Source organism: Pseudophryne corroboree, chromosome 3 (genome assembly GCF_028390025.1).
Source record: "Pseudophryne corroboree isolate aPseCor3 chromosome 3, aPseCor3.hap2, whole genome shotgun sequence".
Classification (NCBI taxonomy): Eukaryota; Metazoa; Chordata; class Amphibia; order Anura; family Myobatrachidae; genus Pseudophryne; species Pseudophryne corroboree.
In genome coordinates this window covers 807296645-807317548 of record NC_086446.1, presented here as the reverse complement: position 1 = coordinate 807317548, position 20904 = coordinate 807296645, and the positions used below count along the sequence as shown (strand labels likewise).

Here is a 20904-nt window from a genome sequence, read left to right as displayed (position 1 = left end):
ACTGCCCAGCTTCCTATGACTACTGCCCAGCACTACCCAGCTTCCTATGTATACTGCCCAGCACTGCCCAGCTTCCTATGACTACTGCCCAGCACTACCCAGCTTCCTATGTATACTGCCCAGCACTGCCCAGCTTCCTATGACTACTATCCAGCACTGCCCAGCTTCCTATGACTACTATCCAGCACTGCCCAGCTTCCTATGACTACTGCCCAGCACTGCCCAGCTTCCTATGACTACTGCCCAGCACTACCCAACTTCCTATGACTACTGCCCAGCACTGCCCAGCTTCCTATGACTACAGTCCAGCATTGCCCAGCTTTCTATGACTACTGCCCAGCACTGCCCAGCTTCCTATGACTACAGTCCAGCACTGCCCAGCTTCCTATGACTACTGTCCAGCACTGCCCAGCTTCCTATGACTACTGTCCAGCACTGCCCAGCTTCCTATGACTACTGCCCAGCTTCCTATGACTACTGTCCAGCACTGCCCAGCTTCCTATGATTACAGTCCAGCACTGCCCAGATTCCTATGACTACTGCCCAGCACTGCCCAGCTTCCTATGACTACAGTCCAGCACTGCCCAGCTTCCTATGACTACTGTCCAGCACTGCCCAGCTTCCTATGACTACAGTCCAGCACTGCCCAGATTCCTATGACTACAGCCCAGCTTCCTATGACTACTGCCAGCACTGCCCAGCTTCCTATGATTACAGTCCAGCACTGCCCAGATTCCTATGACTACTGCCCAGCACTGCCCAGCTTCCTATGACTACAGTCCAGCACTGCCCAGCTTCCTATGACTACTGTCCAGCACTGCCCAGCTTCCTATGATTACAGTCCAGCACTGCCCAGATTCCTATGACTACTGCCCAGCACTGCCCAGCTTCCTATGACTACAGTCCAGCACTGCCCAGCTTCCTATGACTACTGTCCAGCACTGCCCAGCTACCTATGATTACAGTCCAGCACTGCCCAGCTTCCTATGATTACAGTCCAGCACTGCCCAGCTTCCTATGACTACAGCCCAGCACTGCCCAGCTTCCTATGACTACAGTCCAGCACTGTCCAGCTTTCTATGACTACTGTCCAGCACTGCCCAGCTTCCTATGACTACAGTCCAGCACTGCCCAACTTCCTATGACTGCTGCCCAGCACTGCCCAGCTTTCTATGACTACTGCCCAGCACTGCCCAGCTTCCTATGACTACAGTCCAGCACTGCCCAGCTTTCTATGACTGCTGCCCAGCACTGCCCAGCTTCCTATGACTACAGCCCAGCACTGCCCAGCTTTCTATTACTACTGCCCAGCACTGTCCAGCTTTCTATGACTGCTGCCCAGCACTGCCCAGCTTTCTATGACTACAGTCCAGCACTGCCCAGCTTTCTATTACTACTGCCCAGCACTGTCCAGCTTTCTATGACTGCTGCCCAGCACTGCCCAGCTTCCTATGACTACAGTCCAGCACTGCCCAGCTACCTGTGACTACAGTCCAGCACTGTCCAGCTTCCTATGACTACTGCCCAGCACTGTCCTGCTTCCTTTGACTACTGTCCAGCACTGTCCAGCTTCCTATGACTACTGCCCAGCACTGTCTAGCTTCCAGGGATGTGCAGTCAGGGGAGGCAGAGCCTCACCTGTCATATTCTGATCTGATAATTAGAATAATACAAAAAAGATATTTATAACGCAGGTTCTGTGTTATACTGACTTCTTTGTAGCACTCATTTTTTTCAGCAAAAACATCGCTGAATCTTTATGTGAGGCAGCGAGAGCGCTGCCTTCAGCAGACAATTATAAACTATCTGACGTGGGGGGCGGGGCCACAGCCGCGGGCAGGAAAAGCCAATTGAAAAAATCTAGGAGTAGGCCTCACCCATTCTACCTTTCCCTAATGTGCAGAGCCAGTGTCAAGATGGGGCGCTCCCAGAGATGCCCTAGGTGTCCCCACTCCCAACAGTGTTACAGAACCGTGCAAGAAAAACCAGCTGACAGCGAGGTGATGGCTCTATGTTTTATTATTCCGTCAGTGACTGTGAGGCTCATGCACCCCATCTAAAGGGAGCGATATACATTATATATATTTATTGTATGCCTGTGAAAGCAAGTACATGTTATTTCTTTTTATTCTGTTTTATGAGCACATGTATGTCGGGCAATTATGACTATTACTGCATCTAACACTATAAGTACTATTACTTTTATATTACCATTTCATACAATTAGCGCTTTTAACCCTTGTATTATATTATCTGGTAGTCTATCACATTATATTGGAAGTGGCTTCTTTGTCTTATGGGAGCCCTGGATGATGATTTATATTTCCCAGGGCCTAGTTTGCCACCTCTTATGGGCCCTACACACTTGGCGACATACAGGGGAGATATGAACGATATCACTTATAAGTGAACGATATATCGTTCATGTCGTTTAGTGTGTAGGCACCAATGATGAACAATGTACGTGTCCGTGGTCGTTCATCATTGGTTTTCACTCGTTTAGCATAGCAAGCCAATTTGGACGATGGTCGTTAATCACTGAAAACGAACATCGTCCAAATAGGAAACATCGCCAAGCGTGTAGGGCCCATTGGGGGGGCTAGACACGGAGCGATATTAGCCTATTTTCTAAGCGATCTGTCTAGATTGCTTAGATATTAAGCACTGATCGTTCCGTGTGTATACCCCATAGCGATAGCAATGCGCGGCACCGTGCTGCGCTATCGCCGGCTCACAGTCAAGATCTGGCTAGATAGTACGGCTCTCTTTGAGCCTTGCGGTCTAGTTAGGATGGGCTAGTACACCGCGCTGAGCCCGAATCGGCACGTGTGTATGCCCTATTACACTTCAAAATTACTCAATTTACTTAAAACATACATAAATGTATTCATTTCTGCCAATCGTAGATCACAGTTTCATTGCCAGTGCCTCCCGAGCCATTGACCTCACCGCACGTCACTGCTAGCTTCCTATGACAATATAGGAACAAGGGTGCACCATACACCATACACACCTGGGGGCTTGGGATGCCCTCATTCTGGATTAGCACCCCACCCACTGCCTCTCCGGCTTTTAAACAGGGAACCAGCACATGCTGACTGCACAAATGAAATAGGTATGATCCTTTCAATTATATACAAAGTCAGTTTGCGGGTGAACTTTTGGGGCGTGGAGCTCCCTGGATTGCTCTGGCTGGACCGCTTTGGGGAATCACCACCTTACATTTATTTTTAACACTTATATCACCTTGTGTTTGTTTTATATTTATGTAGCATTTTTCTGCACTTCTATAACACTTGTAACACTGCTCAGCTAACCTCACTTTCTAACACTCTGACACCTTACTGCTGTCCTCTCTCTAACATTCTGACACCTTACTGCTGTCCTCTCTCTAACATTCTGACACCTTACTGCTGTCCTCTCTCTAACATTCTGACACCTTACTGCTGTCCTCTCTCTAACATTCTGACACCTTACTGCTGTCCTCTCTCTAACATTCTGACACCTTACTGCTGTCCTCTCTCTAACATTCTGACACCTTACTGCTGTCCTCTCTCTAACATTCTGACACCTTACTGCTGTCCTCTCTCTAACACTCTGACACCTTACTGCTGTCCTCTCTCTAACACCTTACTGCTGTCCTCTCTCTAACACTTTGACACCTTACTGCTGTCCTCTCTCTAACACTGATACCTTACTGCTGTCCTCTCTCTAACACTCTGACACCTTACTGCTGTCCTCTCTCTAACACTGATACCTTACTGCTGTCCTCTCTCTAACACTCTGACACCTTACTGCTGTCCTGTCTCTAACACTCTGACACCTTACTGCTGTCCTCACTCTGACACCTTTCTACTGTCCTCTCTCTAACACTCTGACACTTACTGCTGTCCTCTCTCTAACTCTCTGACACCTTACTGCTGTCCTCTCTCTAACACTGATACCTTACTGCTGTCCTCTCTCTAACACTCTGACACCTTACTGCTGTCCTCTCTCTAACACTCTGACACCTTACTGCTGTCCTCTCTCTAACACTCTGACACCTTACTGCTGTCCTCACTCTGACACCTTTCTACTGTCCTCTCTCTAACACTCTGACACCTTACTGCTGTCCTCTCTCTAACACTGATACCTTACTGCTGTCCTCTCTCTAACACTCTGACACCTTACTGCTGTCCTCTCTCTAACACTCTGACACCTTACTGCTGTCCTCTCTCTAACACTCTGACACCTTACTGCTGTCCTCACTCTGATACCTTTCTACTGTCCTCTCTCTAACACTCTGACACTTACTGCTGTCCTCTCTCTAACACTCTGACACCTTACTGCTGTCCTCTCTATAACACACTGACACCTTACTGCTGTCCTCACAATGACACCTTTCTACTGTCCTCTCTCTAACACTCTGACACTTACTGCTGTCCTCTCTCTAACACTCTGACACTTACTGCTGTCCTCTCTCTAACACTCTGACACCTTACTGCTGTCCTCTCTCTAACACTCTGACACCTTACTGCTGTCCTGTCTCTAACACTCTGACACCTTACTGCTGTCCTCACTCTGACACCTTTCTACTGTCCTCTCTCTAACACTCTGACACTTACTGCTGTCCTCTCTCTAACACTCTGACACCTTACTGCTGTCCTCTCTCTAACACTCTGACACCTTACTGCTGTCCTCTCTCTAACATTCTGACACCTTACTGCTGTCCTCTCTCTAACACTGATACCTTACTGCTGTCCTCTCTCTAACACTCTGACACCTTACTGCTGTCCTCACTCTGACACCTTTCTACTGTCCTCTCTCTAACACTCTGACAACTTACTGCTGTCCTCTCTCTAACACTGACACCTTAATGCTGTCCTCTCTCTGACACACTGACACCTTAATGCTGTCCTCTCTCTGACACTGACACCTTACTGCTGCCCTCTCTCTAACTCTGACACCTTACTGCTGTCCTCTCTCTAACACCCTGACACCTTACTGCTGTCCTCTCTCTAACACTCTGACATCTTACTGCTGTCCTCACTCTGACACCTTTCTACTGTCCTCTTTCTAACACCCTGACACCTTACTGCTGTCCTCTCTCTAACACTTGGACACCTTACTGCTGTCCTCTCTCTAACAATGACACCTTACTGCTGTCCTCTCTCTAACACACTGACACCTTACTGCTGTCCTCTCTCTAACACACTGACACCTTACTGCTGTCCTCTCTCTAACACTCGGACACCTTACTGCTGTCCTCTCTCTAACAATGACACCTTACTGCTGTCCTCTAATACTCTGACACCATACTGCTGTCCTCTCTCTAACACACTGACACCTTACTGCTGTCCTCTCTCTAACACTCGGACACCTTACTGCTGTCCTCTCTCTAACAATGACACCTTACTGCTGTCCTCTAATACTCTGACACCTTACTGCTGTCCTCTCTCTAACACACTGACACCTTACTGCTGTCCTCTCTCTAACACCCTGACACCTTACTGCTGTCCTCTCTCTAACACTCTGACATCTTACTGCTGTCCTCACTCTGACACCTTTCTACTGTCCTCTTTCTAACACCCTGACACCTTACTGCTGTCCTCTCTCTAACACTTGGACACCTTACTGCTGTCCTCTCTCTAACAATGACACCTTACTGCTGTCCTCTCTCTAACACACTGACACCTTACTGCTGTCCTCTCTCTAACACTCGGACACCTTACTGCTGTCCTCTCTCTAACAATGACACCTTACTGCTGTCCTCTAATACTCTGACACCATACTGCTGTCCTCTCTCTAACACACTGACACCTTACTGCTGTCCTCTCTCTAACACTCTGACACCTTACTGCTGTCCTCTTTCTAACACTCTGACACCTTACTGCTGTCCTCTCTCTAACACTCTGACACCTTACTGCTTTCCTCTCTCTAACACTCGGACACCTTACTGCTGTCCTCTCTATAACACTCGGACACCTTACTGCTGTCCTCTCTATAACACTGTTAGGCGTGGTGGTCTTCGGTCGTGCCCTGACTGAGCAGCGGTCATGGCCGCCGCGCCTCTCTCCTTCCCTGTCCCCCACACGGCGCCTAGCAATGCCAGGACGCCGTGCGCACGATAGCCTCCGGGTCCCTGGCAACGCAGGATGCCGTGCGTGCAGGGCCGCCGGGTGCATAGCAACGGGGACGCCACAGGTGGACCGCGTTCCCCGTTGCTAAGAATAGTTAATCAGGTTGCTCGTGCAGCAGGGCAGCTGCACGGCAACTAGTAATTAGGGTCTGGGGGCTGGTCCTGCTGGCCCTCCTGTTATTGGCCAGCAGGGCCTTTTTATGTGAGCCAGCACACTGCAGCCCCGCCGGTGATAGCTTCTTGTATGCTGTTCCTGCCTTGCAGAACTCTGTTCCTGTCAGCCGTGTTTGGTGGATCTTGCTCCCTGCCCTTTGGTACTTTGGAGGTCCGAAGCCGGTCCTGGGAATCCTTCTAGTCCTTGCGAACCTGTTTGTCATCTAGGGTTCTCGCCCGGTTTCGTGAGTAGCGGCTTCTGCCGCGTGTTGCGGCCTATGCCGCTTAGTGTTTACTTTACTGTGAATTGGTGCATTTGCGGAGGTTTCCGCTTTCACTGTCCTCCCCGGAACTCGGCGGTGCCGTGTAGGGGAGTAAACAGTGGTTACTTTGTAATTCTTTTCCTTTGGCGGCGTGCCGCACATACGTTTAGTTTTTAGGTAGTTTATAGCCCCTAGCGTGGTTGTTTCAGTTAGAGGTCCCCTTGTTATTACCCTGTCTCAGTTCACGCCTTGTCTCTCTTTAAGACCTGAGGGGGCATCGGAGTTGGGCAGACCTAATCCGCCCTTCAAACGCGGATGCCATGGGCCCAAGAAACCATAGTTGTTCAGGCGTGAATTGATAACACGGGTAAGACAACGGAGGTAGGGTGCTAGGGGCTATTTCCTTCTCTTTTCCCAATCCCAGCATTCCGTCTTGGTGCTCAGGACTCACTACATAAGATCTCCCCTGTCCTGAGCATCAGGATCGTAACATTATCACTGGCCCACATAAAAAAAAGGGGGTTTAATTTTTTCCGTTGTATTGGTGGGCCTAGAAATTCGGCCTCATGAGTCCGGCAGGTTTAGGGCCAAACCCCAGTCAGCTTTTGGTTAACCAAATACAGGAATTAACTCAGATGGTTCAGGACCTCACTCTTTGGGTGAGATCACAGGAAGATCTTTTGCGAGCCTCCCCGAGTATGGTTCCAGAACCAAAGATGCATTTACCTGACCGTTTTTCGGGTCACCGAAAGGATTTTTTTAATTTTAAGGAAGCTTGTAAGCTTTATTTTCGTTTAAGGCCCCGTTCCTCTGGTACTGAGTCTCAGCGGGTCGGGATTGTGATGTCTCTTCTTCAGGGTGATCCACAGACCTGGGCGTTTGGGCTAAGAGCGGATGATGCTGCTTTGTTATCAGTAGACGCCTTTTTTAAATCCTTAGGCCTCTTATATGACGACCCAGATAGAGAAGCATCAGCTGAGAGTCACCTGCGTGCCCTTAAGCAAGGAAAAAATCCAGCAGAGGTGTATTGTACCGAATTTCGCCGTTGGTCGAACGACTGGCTGGAATGACCCGGCCCTGCGCAGTCAGTTTCGCCTCGGTCTGTCGGAAGTGATTAAAGACAGTCTCCTTCAGTACCCCGCTCCTGAGACTCTAGACAAACTCATGGAGCTCGCTATTAAAATTGATCGTTGTCTCCGAGAGCGGAGGGCTGAAAGAGGAACAACTTTTAGGCCTAATCCATGTGTATATACTTTTCCTGAGGACGTCGAGGAGCCCATGCAAATGGGTCTCTCCCGGCTGTCCCCAGAGGAAAGAACCAGAAGGTTAAGTTCTGGTCTTTGTTTGTATCGCACGTAACTGCCCGAACAAGCCGGGAAACGCTCTGACCAAGTGAATTGTGAGGGGGTTCACTTGGGTCTGCAGTTAATCTCCTCTAATAATTCTCTATTAGTTCCGGTAAAGATTTCCTTTGGCAGCCTCAGTTCGTTGGTGTCGGCCTTCGTCGACAGTGGAGCTGCAGGAAATTTTATGGATTTAGCTTGGGCTAAGGCTTTAGGCGTTCCACTTATACCCTTAGATAGACGTATCACCATGCACGGCTTGGATGGGGGTCCACTTTCCAATGGGGTTATTACTCACCGCACACCTCCAGTATTGCTGACAGTGGGGGCCCTACATTCAGAAGAAATAGAATTTTACCTTACACATTGTCCGGCAGTTCCAGTAGTTTTGGGTCACCCCTGGCTTGCCTTTCATAATCCCACCATAGATTGGCGGTCTGGGGAGATTTCCCAATGGGGTCCTTTTTGTGTTAAGGAGTGTATTTCCCATCCTGTCCGGGTTGCGGCAGTTACCCCAGAACTTATTCCTCTGGAATATCAGGATTTTGCTGATGTGTTCTCCAAGGGAAATGCGGACGTTCTGCCTCCCCATCGGTCCTATGACTGCGCTATAGATTTAGTTCCCGGGGCCACTTTACCTAAAGGGAGATTATATGCCCTCTCCGGACCAGAAACCACGGCTATGGATAATTATATCCAGGAAAGCCTGAAAAAAGGCTTCATTAGGCCTTCGAAATCTCCTTTGAGTGCAGGATTCTTTTTTGTTGAGAAAAAAGATGGGTCGCTCAGACCATGTATTGATTTTCGGGCTCTGAATAAAATTTCTGTTAAAAACACCTACCCCTTGCCTTTGATTTCAGTACTTTTTGATCAGTTACGCTCTGCCGTTATCTTCTCAAAAATCGATCTTAGAGGAGCTTCCAATCTTATCCGAATAAGATCTGGGGATGAGTGGAAGACGGCTTTCAGCACACAGTCGGGTCATTATGAATACCTGGTGATGCCCTTTGGGCTGTCAAATGCTCCTGCGGTATTTCAAGACCTCATCAATGATGTTCTTCGTGACTTTCTTGGAAAGTTCGTTGTCGTTTATTTAGACGACTTTTTGATTTATTCTGAGTCTATGGAACAACATATTACCCATGTGCGTCTGGTTCTTCAAAAACTACGGGAGAATCATTTATACGCAAAACTAGAATAATGTGATTTTCACATCACGGAAGTGTCCTTCTTGGGGTATATTATTTCTCCCCAGGGATTTTTCATGGAACCGAAAAAACTCCAGGCCATCCTTAATTGGGCGCAACCCACAAATTTAAAAGCAATTCAGCGCTTTTTAGGGTTTGCAAACTATTATAGGCGGTTCATTCATACCTTTTCTGATTTGGTCGCTCCTATAGTAGCATTGACTAAAAAAGGAGCGGACCCTTCCAATTGGTCGCCTGCAGCCGAGTCTGCCTTTCGGGCCTTAAAGCAGGCCTTTGTCTCAGCTCCTGTTCTCAGGCACCCTAACCCGGAGCTCCCCTTTATAGTCGAGGTAGATGCCTCAGAGGTTGGAGTGGGGGCTATCCTATCTCAGGAAGATCCGGAGTCTCAGGAATTACACCCTTGTGCCTTCATGTCCAGGAAATTCTCCTCCGCAGAATCCAACTATGACGTTGGTAATCGAGAATTGCTGGCAGTTAAATGGGCTTTCGAGGAGTGGAGGCATTGGCTGGAGGGAGCTAGGCATACTATTACAGTGTTTACTGACCATAAGAACCTGCAGTATATTGAGTCAGCTAAATGGCTTAATGCTCGGCAGGCACGTTGGGATTTTGTTTTTTACTCGTTTCAGGTTTATTATCACCTTCAGGCCCGGTTCCAAAAATACTAAAGCTGATGCCCTGTCACGTTGTTTTCTTCCGGTTCACAATAACCATCCTGCTACTACCCCCATAGTTCCATCATCTGTCATCCGGGCAGGCCTCACACAGGATTTATTTACTCAGTTAGTCCAGCTTCAACAGCAGGCTCCTAAACCGACTCCTGCTGATCGTCTCTTTGTCCCTGAATTTCTGAGAGGCACTGTTTTAGCTGAGTTTCATGACAACAAAGTCTCTGGTCATCCAGGTATCACTAAGACCTTGGAGTTAGTCTCTCGCTCGGTGTGGTGGCCTAGTCTTTCTAAAGATGTAATGGAATTTGTCCATTCCTGTCAGGTTTGTGCACGGCATAAGGTTCCTCGTTCATTGCCGATCGGGCAACTCGTACCTTTAGCCGTTCCTCTCAGGCCATGGTCACATATATCCATGGATTTCGTGGTGGACCTTCCTCTTTCAGCCGGATTTTGAGTCATTTGGGTGGTAGTAGATCATTTTAGTAAGATGGCTCATTTCATTGCTCTTCCCCGATTACCCTCTGCTCAAGGGTTGGCAGTCTTGTTTCTCCGTCATGTGTTCAGGCTCCATGGGTTGCACAGGGATATTGTCTCTGATCGGGGTCCGCAATTCATTGCTCGTTTCTGGAAACGTTTTTGTGCCTCATTAAATATGAAACTCTCTTTAACATCTGGGTACCATCCACAATCTAACGGACAAACCGAAGGAGTTAACCAGTCATTAAAACAGTATTTACGGTTGTATTCGGCCAAACTCCAGAATGATTGGTCTGAATTTCTTCCGTTAGCCGAATTTGCTTATAATAACTCTTGTCATTCTTCCACCAAGGAGTCCCCATTCTTTTCAGTCTTTGGCTTTCATCCTAGAGCCAACTCTTTTTTTCCTCATTCTCCAGTCTCCTCGTTGACCTTAACCTCCTATCTCAGAACAATTTGGAGAAAGGTGCACCTTGCCTTGAGAAAAGCTGCCTTCCGAGAAAAGACATTTTCTGATAGGCTCCGACGTCCTTGCACTTTTAAGGTGGAAGATAAGGTATGGTTGTCAACTCGCAACATCAAGCTCCGACAACCTTCGGCTAGATTGGGACCCAAATTTATTGGACCATTCCTTATCATTAAGAAGGTCAACCCAGTTGCTTTTCGGCTACGCTTGCCGAGATCTCTCAAAATTGGCAATACTTTTCACTGTTCTCTTTTGAAACAGTATTTTTCTTCCAGGAGATTTCCTCGGAGGACTTCCCAGAGTAGATCTCCGGTGGATGTTCAGGGGCAACAAGAGTTCTTGGTGGAGAAGGTTTTAGATTCTAAGTTTTCTCGGGGTCGGCTCTTTTTTTTGGTCCACTGGAAAGCTTATGGCCCTGAAGAAAGATCTTGGGTGTTGGATAAAGATTTACATGCTCCCAAGCTGAAGAGGATTTTCTTTCAGGAGTTTCCTCAGAAACCTGGCTCTAGGGGTTCTTTAACCCCTCCTCAAGGGGGGGGTACTGTTAGGCGCGGCGGTCTTCGGCCGTGCCCTGACTGAGCAGCGGTCACGGCCGCCGTGCCTCTCTCCTTCCCTGTCCCCCGCACGGCGCCTAGCAACGCCAGGATGCCGTGCGCACGATAGCCGCCGGGTCCCTGGCAACGCAGGACGCCGTGCGCGCAGGGCCGCTGGGTGCATAGCAACGGGGATGCCACAGGTGGACCGCGTTCCCCGTTGCTAAGAATAGTTAATTAGGTTGCTCGTGCAGCAGGGCAGCTGCACGGCAACTAGTAATTAGGGTCTGGGGGCTGGTCCTGCTGGCCCTCCTGTTATTGGCCAGCAGGGCCTTTTTATGTGAGCCAGCACACTGCAGCCCCGCCGGTGATAGCTTCTTGTATGCTGTTCCTGCCTTGCAGAACTCTGTTCCTGTCAGCCGTGTTTGGTGGATCTTGCTTCCTGCCCTTTGGTACTTTGGAGGTCCAAAGCCGGTCCTGGGAATCCTTCTAGTCCTTGCGAACCTGTTTGTCATCTAGGGTTCTCGCCCGGTTTCGTGAGTAGCGGCTTCTGCCGCGTGTTGCGGCCTATGCCGCTTAGTGTTTACTTTACTGTGAATTGGTGCATTTGCGGAGGTTTCCGCTTTCACTGTCCTCCCCGGAACTCGGCAGTGTAGGGGAGTGGACAGTGGTTTCTTTGTAGTTCTTTTCCTTTGGCGGCATGCCGCACATACGTTTGGTTTTTAGGTAGTTTATAGCCCCTAGCGTGGTTGTTTCAGTTAGAGGTCCCCTTGTTATTACCCTGTCTCAGTTCACGCCTTGTCTCTCTTTAAGACCTGAGGGGGCATCGGAGTTGTTCAGACCTAATCCGCCCTTCAAATGCGGCTGCCATGGGCCCAAGAAACCATAGTCGTTCAGGCGTGAATTGATAACACGGGTAAGACAACGGAGGTAGGGTGCTAGGGGCTATTTCCTTCCCTTTTCCCAATCCCAGCATTCCGTCTTGGTGCTCAGGACTCACTACATAAGATCTCCCCTGTCCTGAGCATCAGGATCGTAACAAACACTCTGACACCTTACTGCTGTCCTCTCTCTAACACTCGGACACCTTACTGCTATCCTGTCTATAACACTCGGACACTTTACTGCTGTCCTCTCTCTAACACACTGACACCTTACTGCTGTCCTCTAACACTCTGACACCTTACTGCTGTCCTCTAACACTCTGACACCTTACTGCTGTCCTCTCTCTAACACTCGGACACCTTACTGCTGTCCTCTCTATAACACACTGACACCTTACTGCTGTCCTCTCTCTAACACTCTGACACCTTACTGCTGTCCTCTAACACCTTACTGCTGTCCTCTCTCTAACACTCGGACACCTTACTGCTGTCCTCTCTCTAACACACTGACACCTTACTGCTGTCCTTCTCTAACACTCTGACACCTTACTGCTGTCCTCTCTCGAACACTCTGACACTTTACTGCTGTCCTCTTTCTAACACTCTGACACCTTACTGCTGTCCTCTCTTTAACACACTGACACCTTACTGCTGTCCTCTCTCTAACACTCTGACACCTTGCTGCTGTCCTCTCTCTAACACACTGACACCTTACTACTGTCCTCTCTCTAACACACTGACACCTTACTGCTGTCCTGTCTCTAACACTCTGACACCTTACTGCTGTCCTCTCTCTAACACTCTAAACCCTTACTGCTGTCCTCTCTCTAACACACTGACACCTTACTGCTGCCCTCTCTCTAACACACTGACACCTTACTGCTGTCCTCTCTCTAACACACTAACACCTTACTGCTGTCCTCTAACACTCTGACACCTTACTGCTGTCCTCTAACACCTTACTGCTGTCCTCTCTCTAACACTCGGACACCTTACTGCTGTCCTCTCTCTAACACACTGACACCTTACTGCTGTCCTCTCTTTAACACACTGACACCTTACTGCTGTCCTCTCTCTAACACTCTGACACCTTACTGCTGTCCTCACTCTAACACTCGGACACCTTACTGCTGTCCTCTCTCTAACACTCGGACACCTTATTGCTGTCCTCTCTCTAACACACTAACACCTTACTGCTGTCCTCTCTCTAACACACTGACACCTTACTGCTGTCCTCTCTCTAACACACTGACACCTTACTGCTGTCCTCTCTCTAACACACTGACACCTTACTGCTGTCCTCTATCTAACACTCTGACACTTTACTGCTGTCCTCTATCTAACACTCTGACACTTTACTGCTGTCCTCTCTCTAACACTCTGACTCCTTACTGCTGTCCTCTATCTAACACTCTGACACTTTACTGCTGTCCTCTCTCTAACACTCGGACACCTTACTGCTGTCCTCTCTATAACACTCGGACACCTTACTGCTGTCCTTTCTCTAACACTCTGACACCTTACTGCTGTCCTCTCTCTAACACACTGACACCTTACTGCTGTCCTCTCTCTAACACACTGATACCTTACTGCTGTCCTCTCTCTAACACACGGACACCTTACTGCTGTCCTCTCTCTAACACTCTGACACCTTACTGCTGTCCTCTTTCTAACACCTTACTGCTGTCCTCTCTCTAACACTCTGACACCTTACTGCTCTCCTCTCTCTAACACTCTGTCACCTTACTGCTGTCCTCTCTCTAACACTCGGACACCTTACTGCTGTCCTCTCTATAACACACTGACACCTTACTGCGGTCCTCTCTCTAACACTCTGACACCTTACTGCTGTCCTCTAACACTCTGACACCTTACTGCTGTCCTCTCTCTAACACTCTGACACCTTACTGCTGTCCTCTCTAGAACACTCTGACACCTTACTGCTGTCCTCTCTAGAACACTCTGACACCTTACTGCTGTCCTTTCTCTAACACACTGACACCTTACTGCTGTCCTCTCTCTAACACACTGACACCTTACTGCTGTCCTGTCTCTAACACTCTGACACCTTACTGCTGTCCTCTCTCTAACACTCTGGCACCTTACTGCTGTCCTCTCTCTAACACTGACACCTTACTGCTGTCCTCTCTGTAACACACTGACACCTTACTGCTGTCCTCTCTCTAACACTCTGACAGCTTACTGCTGTCCTCTATCTAACACTCTGACAGCTTACTGTTGTCCTCTCCCTAACACTGACACCTTACTGCTGTCCTCTCTCTAACACTGAAACCTTACTGCTGCCCTCTCTCTAACACACTGACACCTTACTGCCGTCCTCTCTCTAACACTCTGACACCTTACTGCCGTCCTCTCTCTAACACTCTGACACCTTACTGCCGTCCTCTCTCTAACACTCTGACACCTTACTGCTGTCCTCTCTCTAACGCTCTGACACCTTACTGCCGTCCTCTCTCTAACGCTCTGACACCTTACTGCCGTCCTCTCTCTAACACTCTGACACCTTACTGCTGTCCTCTCTCTAACGCTCTGACACCTTACTGCCGTCCTCTCTCTAACGCTCTGACACCTTACTGCCGTCCTCTCTCTAACACTCTGACACTTTACTGCTGTCCTCTCTCTAACACTCGGACACTTTACTGCTGTCCTCTCTCAAACACTCTGACACCTTACTGCCGTCCTCTCTCTAACACTCTGACAGCTTACTGCCGTCCTCTCTCTAACACTCTGACACCTTACTGCTATCCTCTCTCTAACACTCTGACACCTTACTGCTGTCCTCTCTATAACACTCGGACACCTTACTGCTGTCCTTTCTCTAACACTCTGACACCTTACTGCTGTCCTCTCTCTAACACACTGACACCTTACTGCTGTCCTCTCTCTAACACACTGATACCTTACTGCTGTCCTCTCTCTAACACACGGACACCTTACTGCTGTCCTCTAACACTCTGACACCTTACTGCTGTCCTCTCTCTAACACTCTGACACCTTACTGCTGTCCTCTTTCTAACACCTTACTGCTGTCCTCTCTCTAACACTCTGACACCTTACTGCTCTCCTCTCTCTAACACTCTGTCACCTTACTGCTGTCCTCTCTCTAACACTCGGACACCTTACTGCTGTCCTCTCTATAACACACTGACACCTTACTGCGGTCCTCTCTCTAACACTCTGACACCTTACTGCTGTCCTCTAACACTCTGACACCTTACTGCTGTCCTCTCTCTAACACTCTGACACCTTACTGCTGTCCTCTCTAGAACACTCTGACACCTTACTGCTGTCCTCTCTAGAACACTCTGACACCTTACTGCTGTCCTTTCTCTAACACACTGACACCTTACTGCTGTCCTCTCTCTAACACACTGACACCTTACTGCTGTCCTGTCTCTAACACTCTGACACCTTACTGCTGTCCTCTCTCTAACACTCTGGCACCTTACTGCTGTCCTCTCTCTAACACTGACACCTTACTGCTGTCCTCTCTGTAACACACTGACACCTTACTGCTGTCCTCTCTCTAACACTCTGACACCTTACTGCTGTCCTCTATCTAACACTCTGACAGCTTACTGTTGTCCTCTCCCTAACACTGACACCTTACTGCTGTCCTCTCTCTAACACTGAAACCTTACTGCTGCCCTCTCTCTAACACACTGACACCTTACTGCCGTCCTCTCTCTAACACTCTGACACCTTACTGCCGTCCTCTCTCTAACACTCTGACACCTTACTGCCGTCCTCTCTCTAACACTCTGACACCTTACTGCTGTCCTCTCTCTAACGCTCTGACACCTTACTGCCGTCCTCTCTCTAACGCTCTGACACCTTACTGCCGTCCTCTCTCTAACACTCTGACACCTTACTGCTGTCCTCTCTCTAACGCTCTGACACCTTACTGCCGTCCTCTCTCTAACGCTCTGACACCTTACTGCCGTCCTCTCTCTAACACTCTGACACTTTACTGCTGTCCTCTCTCTAACACTCGGACACTTTACTGCTGTCCTCTCTCAAACACTCTGACACCTTACTGCCGTCCTCTCTCTAACACTCTGACAGCTTACTGCCGTCCTCTCTCTAACACTCTGACACCTTACTGCTATCCTCTCTCTAACACTCTGACACCTTACTGCTGTCCTCTCTCTAACACTCTGACACCTTACTGCTGTCCTCTCTCTAACACTCTGACACCTTACTGCCGTCCTCTCTCTAACACTCTGACACCTTACTGCTGTCCTCTCTAGAACACTCTGACACCTTACTGCTGTCCTCTCTAGAACACTCTGACACCTTACTGCTGTCCTCTCTAGAACACTCTGACACCTTACTGCTATCCTCTCTCTAACACTCTGACACCTTACTGCTGTCCTCTCTCTAACACTCTCACACCTTTCTGCTCTCCTCTTTTTTTCTTTAACTCTCAGCAGCCTCTTTTATTTGCTTAATACTGATCTTTCACTCCTATCCTTTTTCTGCGCGATGCCCTGGGGTGGTGTGGCTGGGGTAGTTTGAGGGTGCTGTGTGCCTGAGGCGAACCCCTATAGTGTTAGGGACCTGTTCGACGAGGTCACAGTGAAGTAGATGGGAAGGCTCATATACTGGCCAATATATGCCAAGAACCTTGAATATTATGATTGTTATAATTTTAATGGTGTATGGTGCACCTGCACCCTTTTCCTATATTGTAGTACTAAGTCCCAGCAAGGTAGCGCATCTCATTATAAGAAGCTACGGTGTGCAGTCCAGGCCCCCTCTCCATATAACTTCCTATGACTACAGTCCAGTACTGCCCAGCTTCCTACTGTATGACTACTGCCCAGCAATGCCCAGCTTCCTATGACTACAGTCCAGTACTGCCCAGTTTCCTACTGTATGACTACTGCCCAGCAATGCCCAGCTTCCTATGACTACAGTCCAGTACTGCCCAGCTTCCTACTGTATGACTACTGCCCAGCAAAGCCCAGCTTCCTATGACTACAGTCCAGTACTGCCCAGCTTCCTACTGTATGACTACTGCCCAGCAATGCCCAGCTTCCTATGACTACAGTCCAGTACTGCCCAGCTTCCTACTGTATGACTACTGCCCAGCAATGCCCAGCTTCCTATGACTACAGTCCAGTACTGCCCAGCTTCCTACTGTATGACTACTGCCCAGCAATGCCCAGCTTCCTATGACTACAGTCCAGTACTGCCCAGCTTCCTACTGTATGACTACTGCCCAGCAATGCCCAGCTTCCTATGACTACAGTCCAGTACTGCCCAGCTTCCTACTGTATGACTACTGCCCAGCAATGCCCAGCTTCCTATGACTACAGTCCAGTACTGCCCAGCTTCCTACTGTATGACTACTGCCCAGCAATGCCCAGCTTCCTATGACTACAGTCCAGTACTGCCCAGCTTCCTACTGTATGACTACTGCCCAGCAATGCCCAGCTTCCTATGACTACAGTCCAGTACTGCCCAGCTTCCTACTGTATGACTACTGCCCAGCAATGCCCAGCTTCCTATGACTACAGTCCGGTACTGCCCAGCTTCCTACTGTATGACTACTGCCCAGCAATGCCCAGCTTCCTATGACTACAGTCCAGTACTGCCCAGCTTCCTACTGTATGACTACTGCCCAGCAATGCCCAGCTTCCTATGACTACAGTCCAGCACTGTCCAGCTTCCTATGACTATAGTCCAGCACTGTCCTGCTTCCTACTGTATGACTACTGCCCAGCACTGTCCAGCTTCCTATGACTACAGTCCAGCACTGTCCAGCTTCCTATGACTACTACTACCCAGCACTGCACAGATTCCTATGACCACAGTCCAGCACTGGCCAGATTCCTATGACTACAGTCCAGCACTGCCCAGATTCCTATTACTTCAGTCCAGCACTGCCCAGCATCCTATGACTACAGTCCAGCACTGCCCAGCTGCCTATGACTACAGTCCCAGCACTGCCCAGCTGCCTATGACTACAGTCCAGCACTGCACAGCTGCCTATGACTACAGTCCAGCACTGCCCATATTCCTATGACTACAGTCCAGCACTGCTCAGCTTCCTATGACTACAGTCCAGCACTGCCCAGCATCCTATGACTACAGTCCCAGCACTGCCCAGCTGCCTATGACTACGGTCCAGCACTGCCCATATTCCTATGACTACAGTCCAGCACTGCTCAGCTTCCTGTGACTACAGTCCCAGCTGCCTATGACTACAGTCCAGCACTGCCCATATTCCTATGACTACAGTCCAGCACTGCCCATATTCCTATGACTACAGTCCAGCACTGCTCAGCTTCCTGTGACTACAGTCCCAGCACTGCCCAGCTGCCTATGACTACAGTCCAGCACTGCCCATATTCCTATGACTACAGTCCTGCACTGCCCAGCTTCCTATGACTACAGTCCAGCACTGCCCAGCTTCCTATGACTACAGTCCAGCACTGCCCAGCTTCCTATGACTACAGTCCAGCACTGCCCATATTCCCATGACTACAGTCCAGCACTGCCCAGCTGCCTATGACTACAGTCCTGCACTGCCCAGCTTCCTATGACTACAGTCCAGCACTGCCCAGCTTCCTATGACTACAGTCTAGCACTGCCAGCTTCCTGTGACTACAGTCCAGCACTGCCCAGCTTCCTGTGACTACAGTCCAGCACTGCCCAGCTTCCTATGACTACAGTCCTGCACTGCCCATCTTCCTATGACTACAGTCCAGCACTGCCAGCTTCCTGTGACTACAATCCAGCACTGCCCATATTCCCATGACTACAGTCCAGCACTGCCCAGCTGCCTATGACTACAGTCCTGCACTGCCCAGCTTCCTATGACTACAGTCCAGCACTGCCCAGCTTCCTATGACTACAGTCTAGCACTGCCAGCTTCCTGTGACTACAGTCCAGCACTGCCCAGCTTCCTGTGACTACAGTCCAGCACTGCCCAGCTTCCTATGACTACAGTCCTGCACTGCCCATCTTCCTATGACTACAGTCCAGCACTGCCAGCTTCCTGTGACTACAATCCAGCACTGCCCAGCTTCCTGTGACTACAGTCCAGCACTGCCCAGCTTCCTGTGACTACAGTCCAGCACTGCCCATCTTCCTGTGACTACAGTCCAGCACTGCCCATCTTCCTATGACTACAGTCCTGCACTGCCCATCTTCCTATGACTACAGTCCTGCACTGCCCAGCTTCCTATGACTACAGTCCAGCACTGCCCAGATTCCTATGACTACAGTCCTGCACTGCCCAGCTTCCTATAACTACAGTCCTGCACTGCCCAGCTTTCTATGAATATAGTCCAGCACTGCCCAGCTTCCTATGACTACAGTCCTGCACTGCCCAGCTTCCTATGACTACAGTCCAGCACTGCCCAGCTTCCTGTGACTACAGTCCAGCACTGCCCAGCTTCCTATGACTACAGTCCAGCACTGCCAGCTTCCTGTGACTACAGTCCAGCACTGCCCAGCTTCCTGTGACTACAGTCCAGCACTGCCAGCTTCCTGTGACTACAGTCCAGCACTGCCCAGCTTCCTGTGATTACAGTCCAGCACTGCACAGCTTCCTATGACTACAGTCCTGCACTGCCCATCTTCCTATGACTACAGTCCAGCACTGCACAGCTTCCTATGACTACATTCCTGCACTGCCCATCTTCCTATGACTACAGTCCAGCACTGCCCATCTTCCTATGACTACAGTCCAGCACTATCCAGCTTCCTGTGACTACAGTCCAGCACTGCCCAGCTTCCTGTGATTACAGTCCAGCACTGCACAGCTTCCTATGACTACAGTCCTGCACTGCCCATCTTCCTATGACTACAGTCCAGCACTGCACAGCTTCCTATGACTACATTCCTGCACTGCCCATCTTCCTATGACTACATTCCTGCACTGCCCATCTTCCTATGACTACAGTCCAGCACTGCCCAGCTTCCTATGACTACAGTCCAGCACTGCCCAGCTTCCTATGACTACAGTCCAGCACTGCCCAGCTTCATGTGACTACAGTCCAGCACTGTACAGCTTCCTATGACTACATTCCTGCACTGCCCATCTTCCTATGACTACAGTCCAGCACTGCCCAGCTTCCTATGACTACAGTCCAGCACTGCACAGCTTCCTATGACTACAGTCCAACACTATCCAGCTTCCTGTGGCCGCCGTTCAGCACTCTGGTAACAATAATGCTTTCTTATGTTTCTGGCAGGGGGCGGTGGAAAGCGTAAGGGTAAAAGCAAAAAGTGGAAGGAAATTCTGAAGTTCCCACACATCAGTCAGTGTGAAGAGCTGAGAAGAAATACAGGTGAGACGGGCTGTTCTGGGGTCCCAGGGAAGTGGTTTGGGGGTGTCTCCTGTGATGAATGAAGGAAATACGTCACATACAGATGTAGCCACGCTCATCCATCCTGTGACTCGCGCACACGGGCACACTCCACATACCGAGGCGCAGGTGCAACTTAGTACGCTGAGCTGCAGCTTAGTATGCCACCCATGTATTCCTAATCGCAGGCACACTTGCCTGGATTGCCGTGAATATGCCAAGCTGCCGGCTGGATGAACGTGGCTACATCTGTACATGCACCGTGCCAGGGAGGTCAGTAAGAACATAGCTCGGAATAATGACAATGGGCCTCATTCATGGTTGTATGCAATGGCAGATGTTCATGGAACAAAGCTGGCTACGTACACGTATTAGGACCATTGTGCCGGAGAGCAGCCAGTGCCGTCTCTGTACACATGTATTAGGAGCATTGTGTCGGGGAGTAG

The 20904-nt window shown here is 49.5% G+C and overlaps 1 protein-coding gene across 1 annotated transcript in view; it reads left to right on the top strand.

Annotated features, from left to right (window-relative positions):
* The window catches only part of GRK5 (G protein-coupled receptor kinase 5), a 269390-nt gene that overhangs the window by 92071 nt on the left and 156415 nt on the right, over positions 1–20904 (top strand). Inside the window, exon 2 of the mRNA XM_063962703.1 lies at positions 20345–20440. Within this exon, the coding sequence (XP_063818773.1) occupies positions 20345–20440 (96 nt within the window). The remainder of the gene's footprint in view (positions 1–20344; positions 20441–20904) is intronic.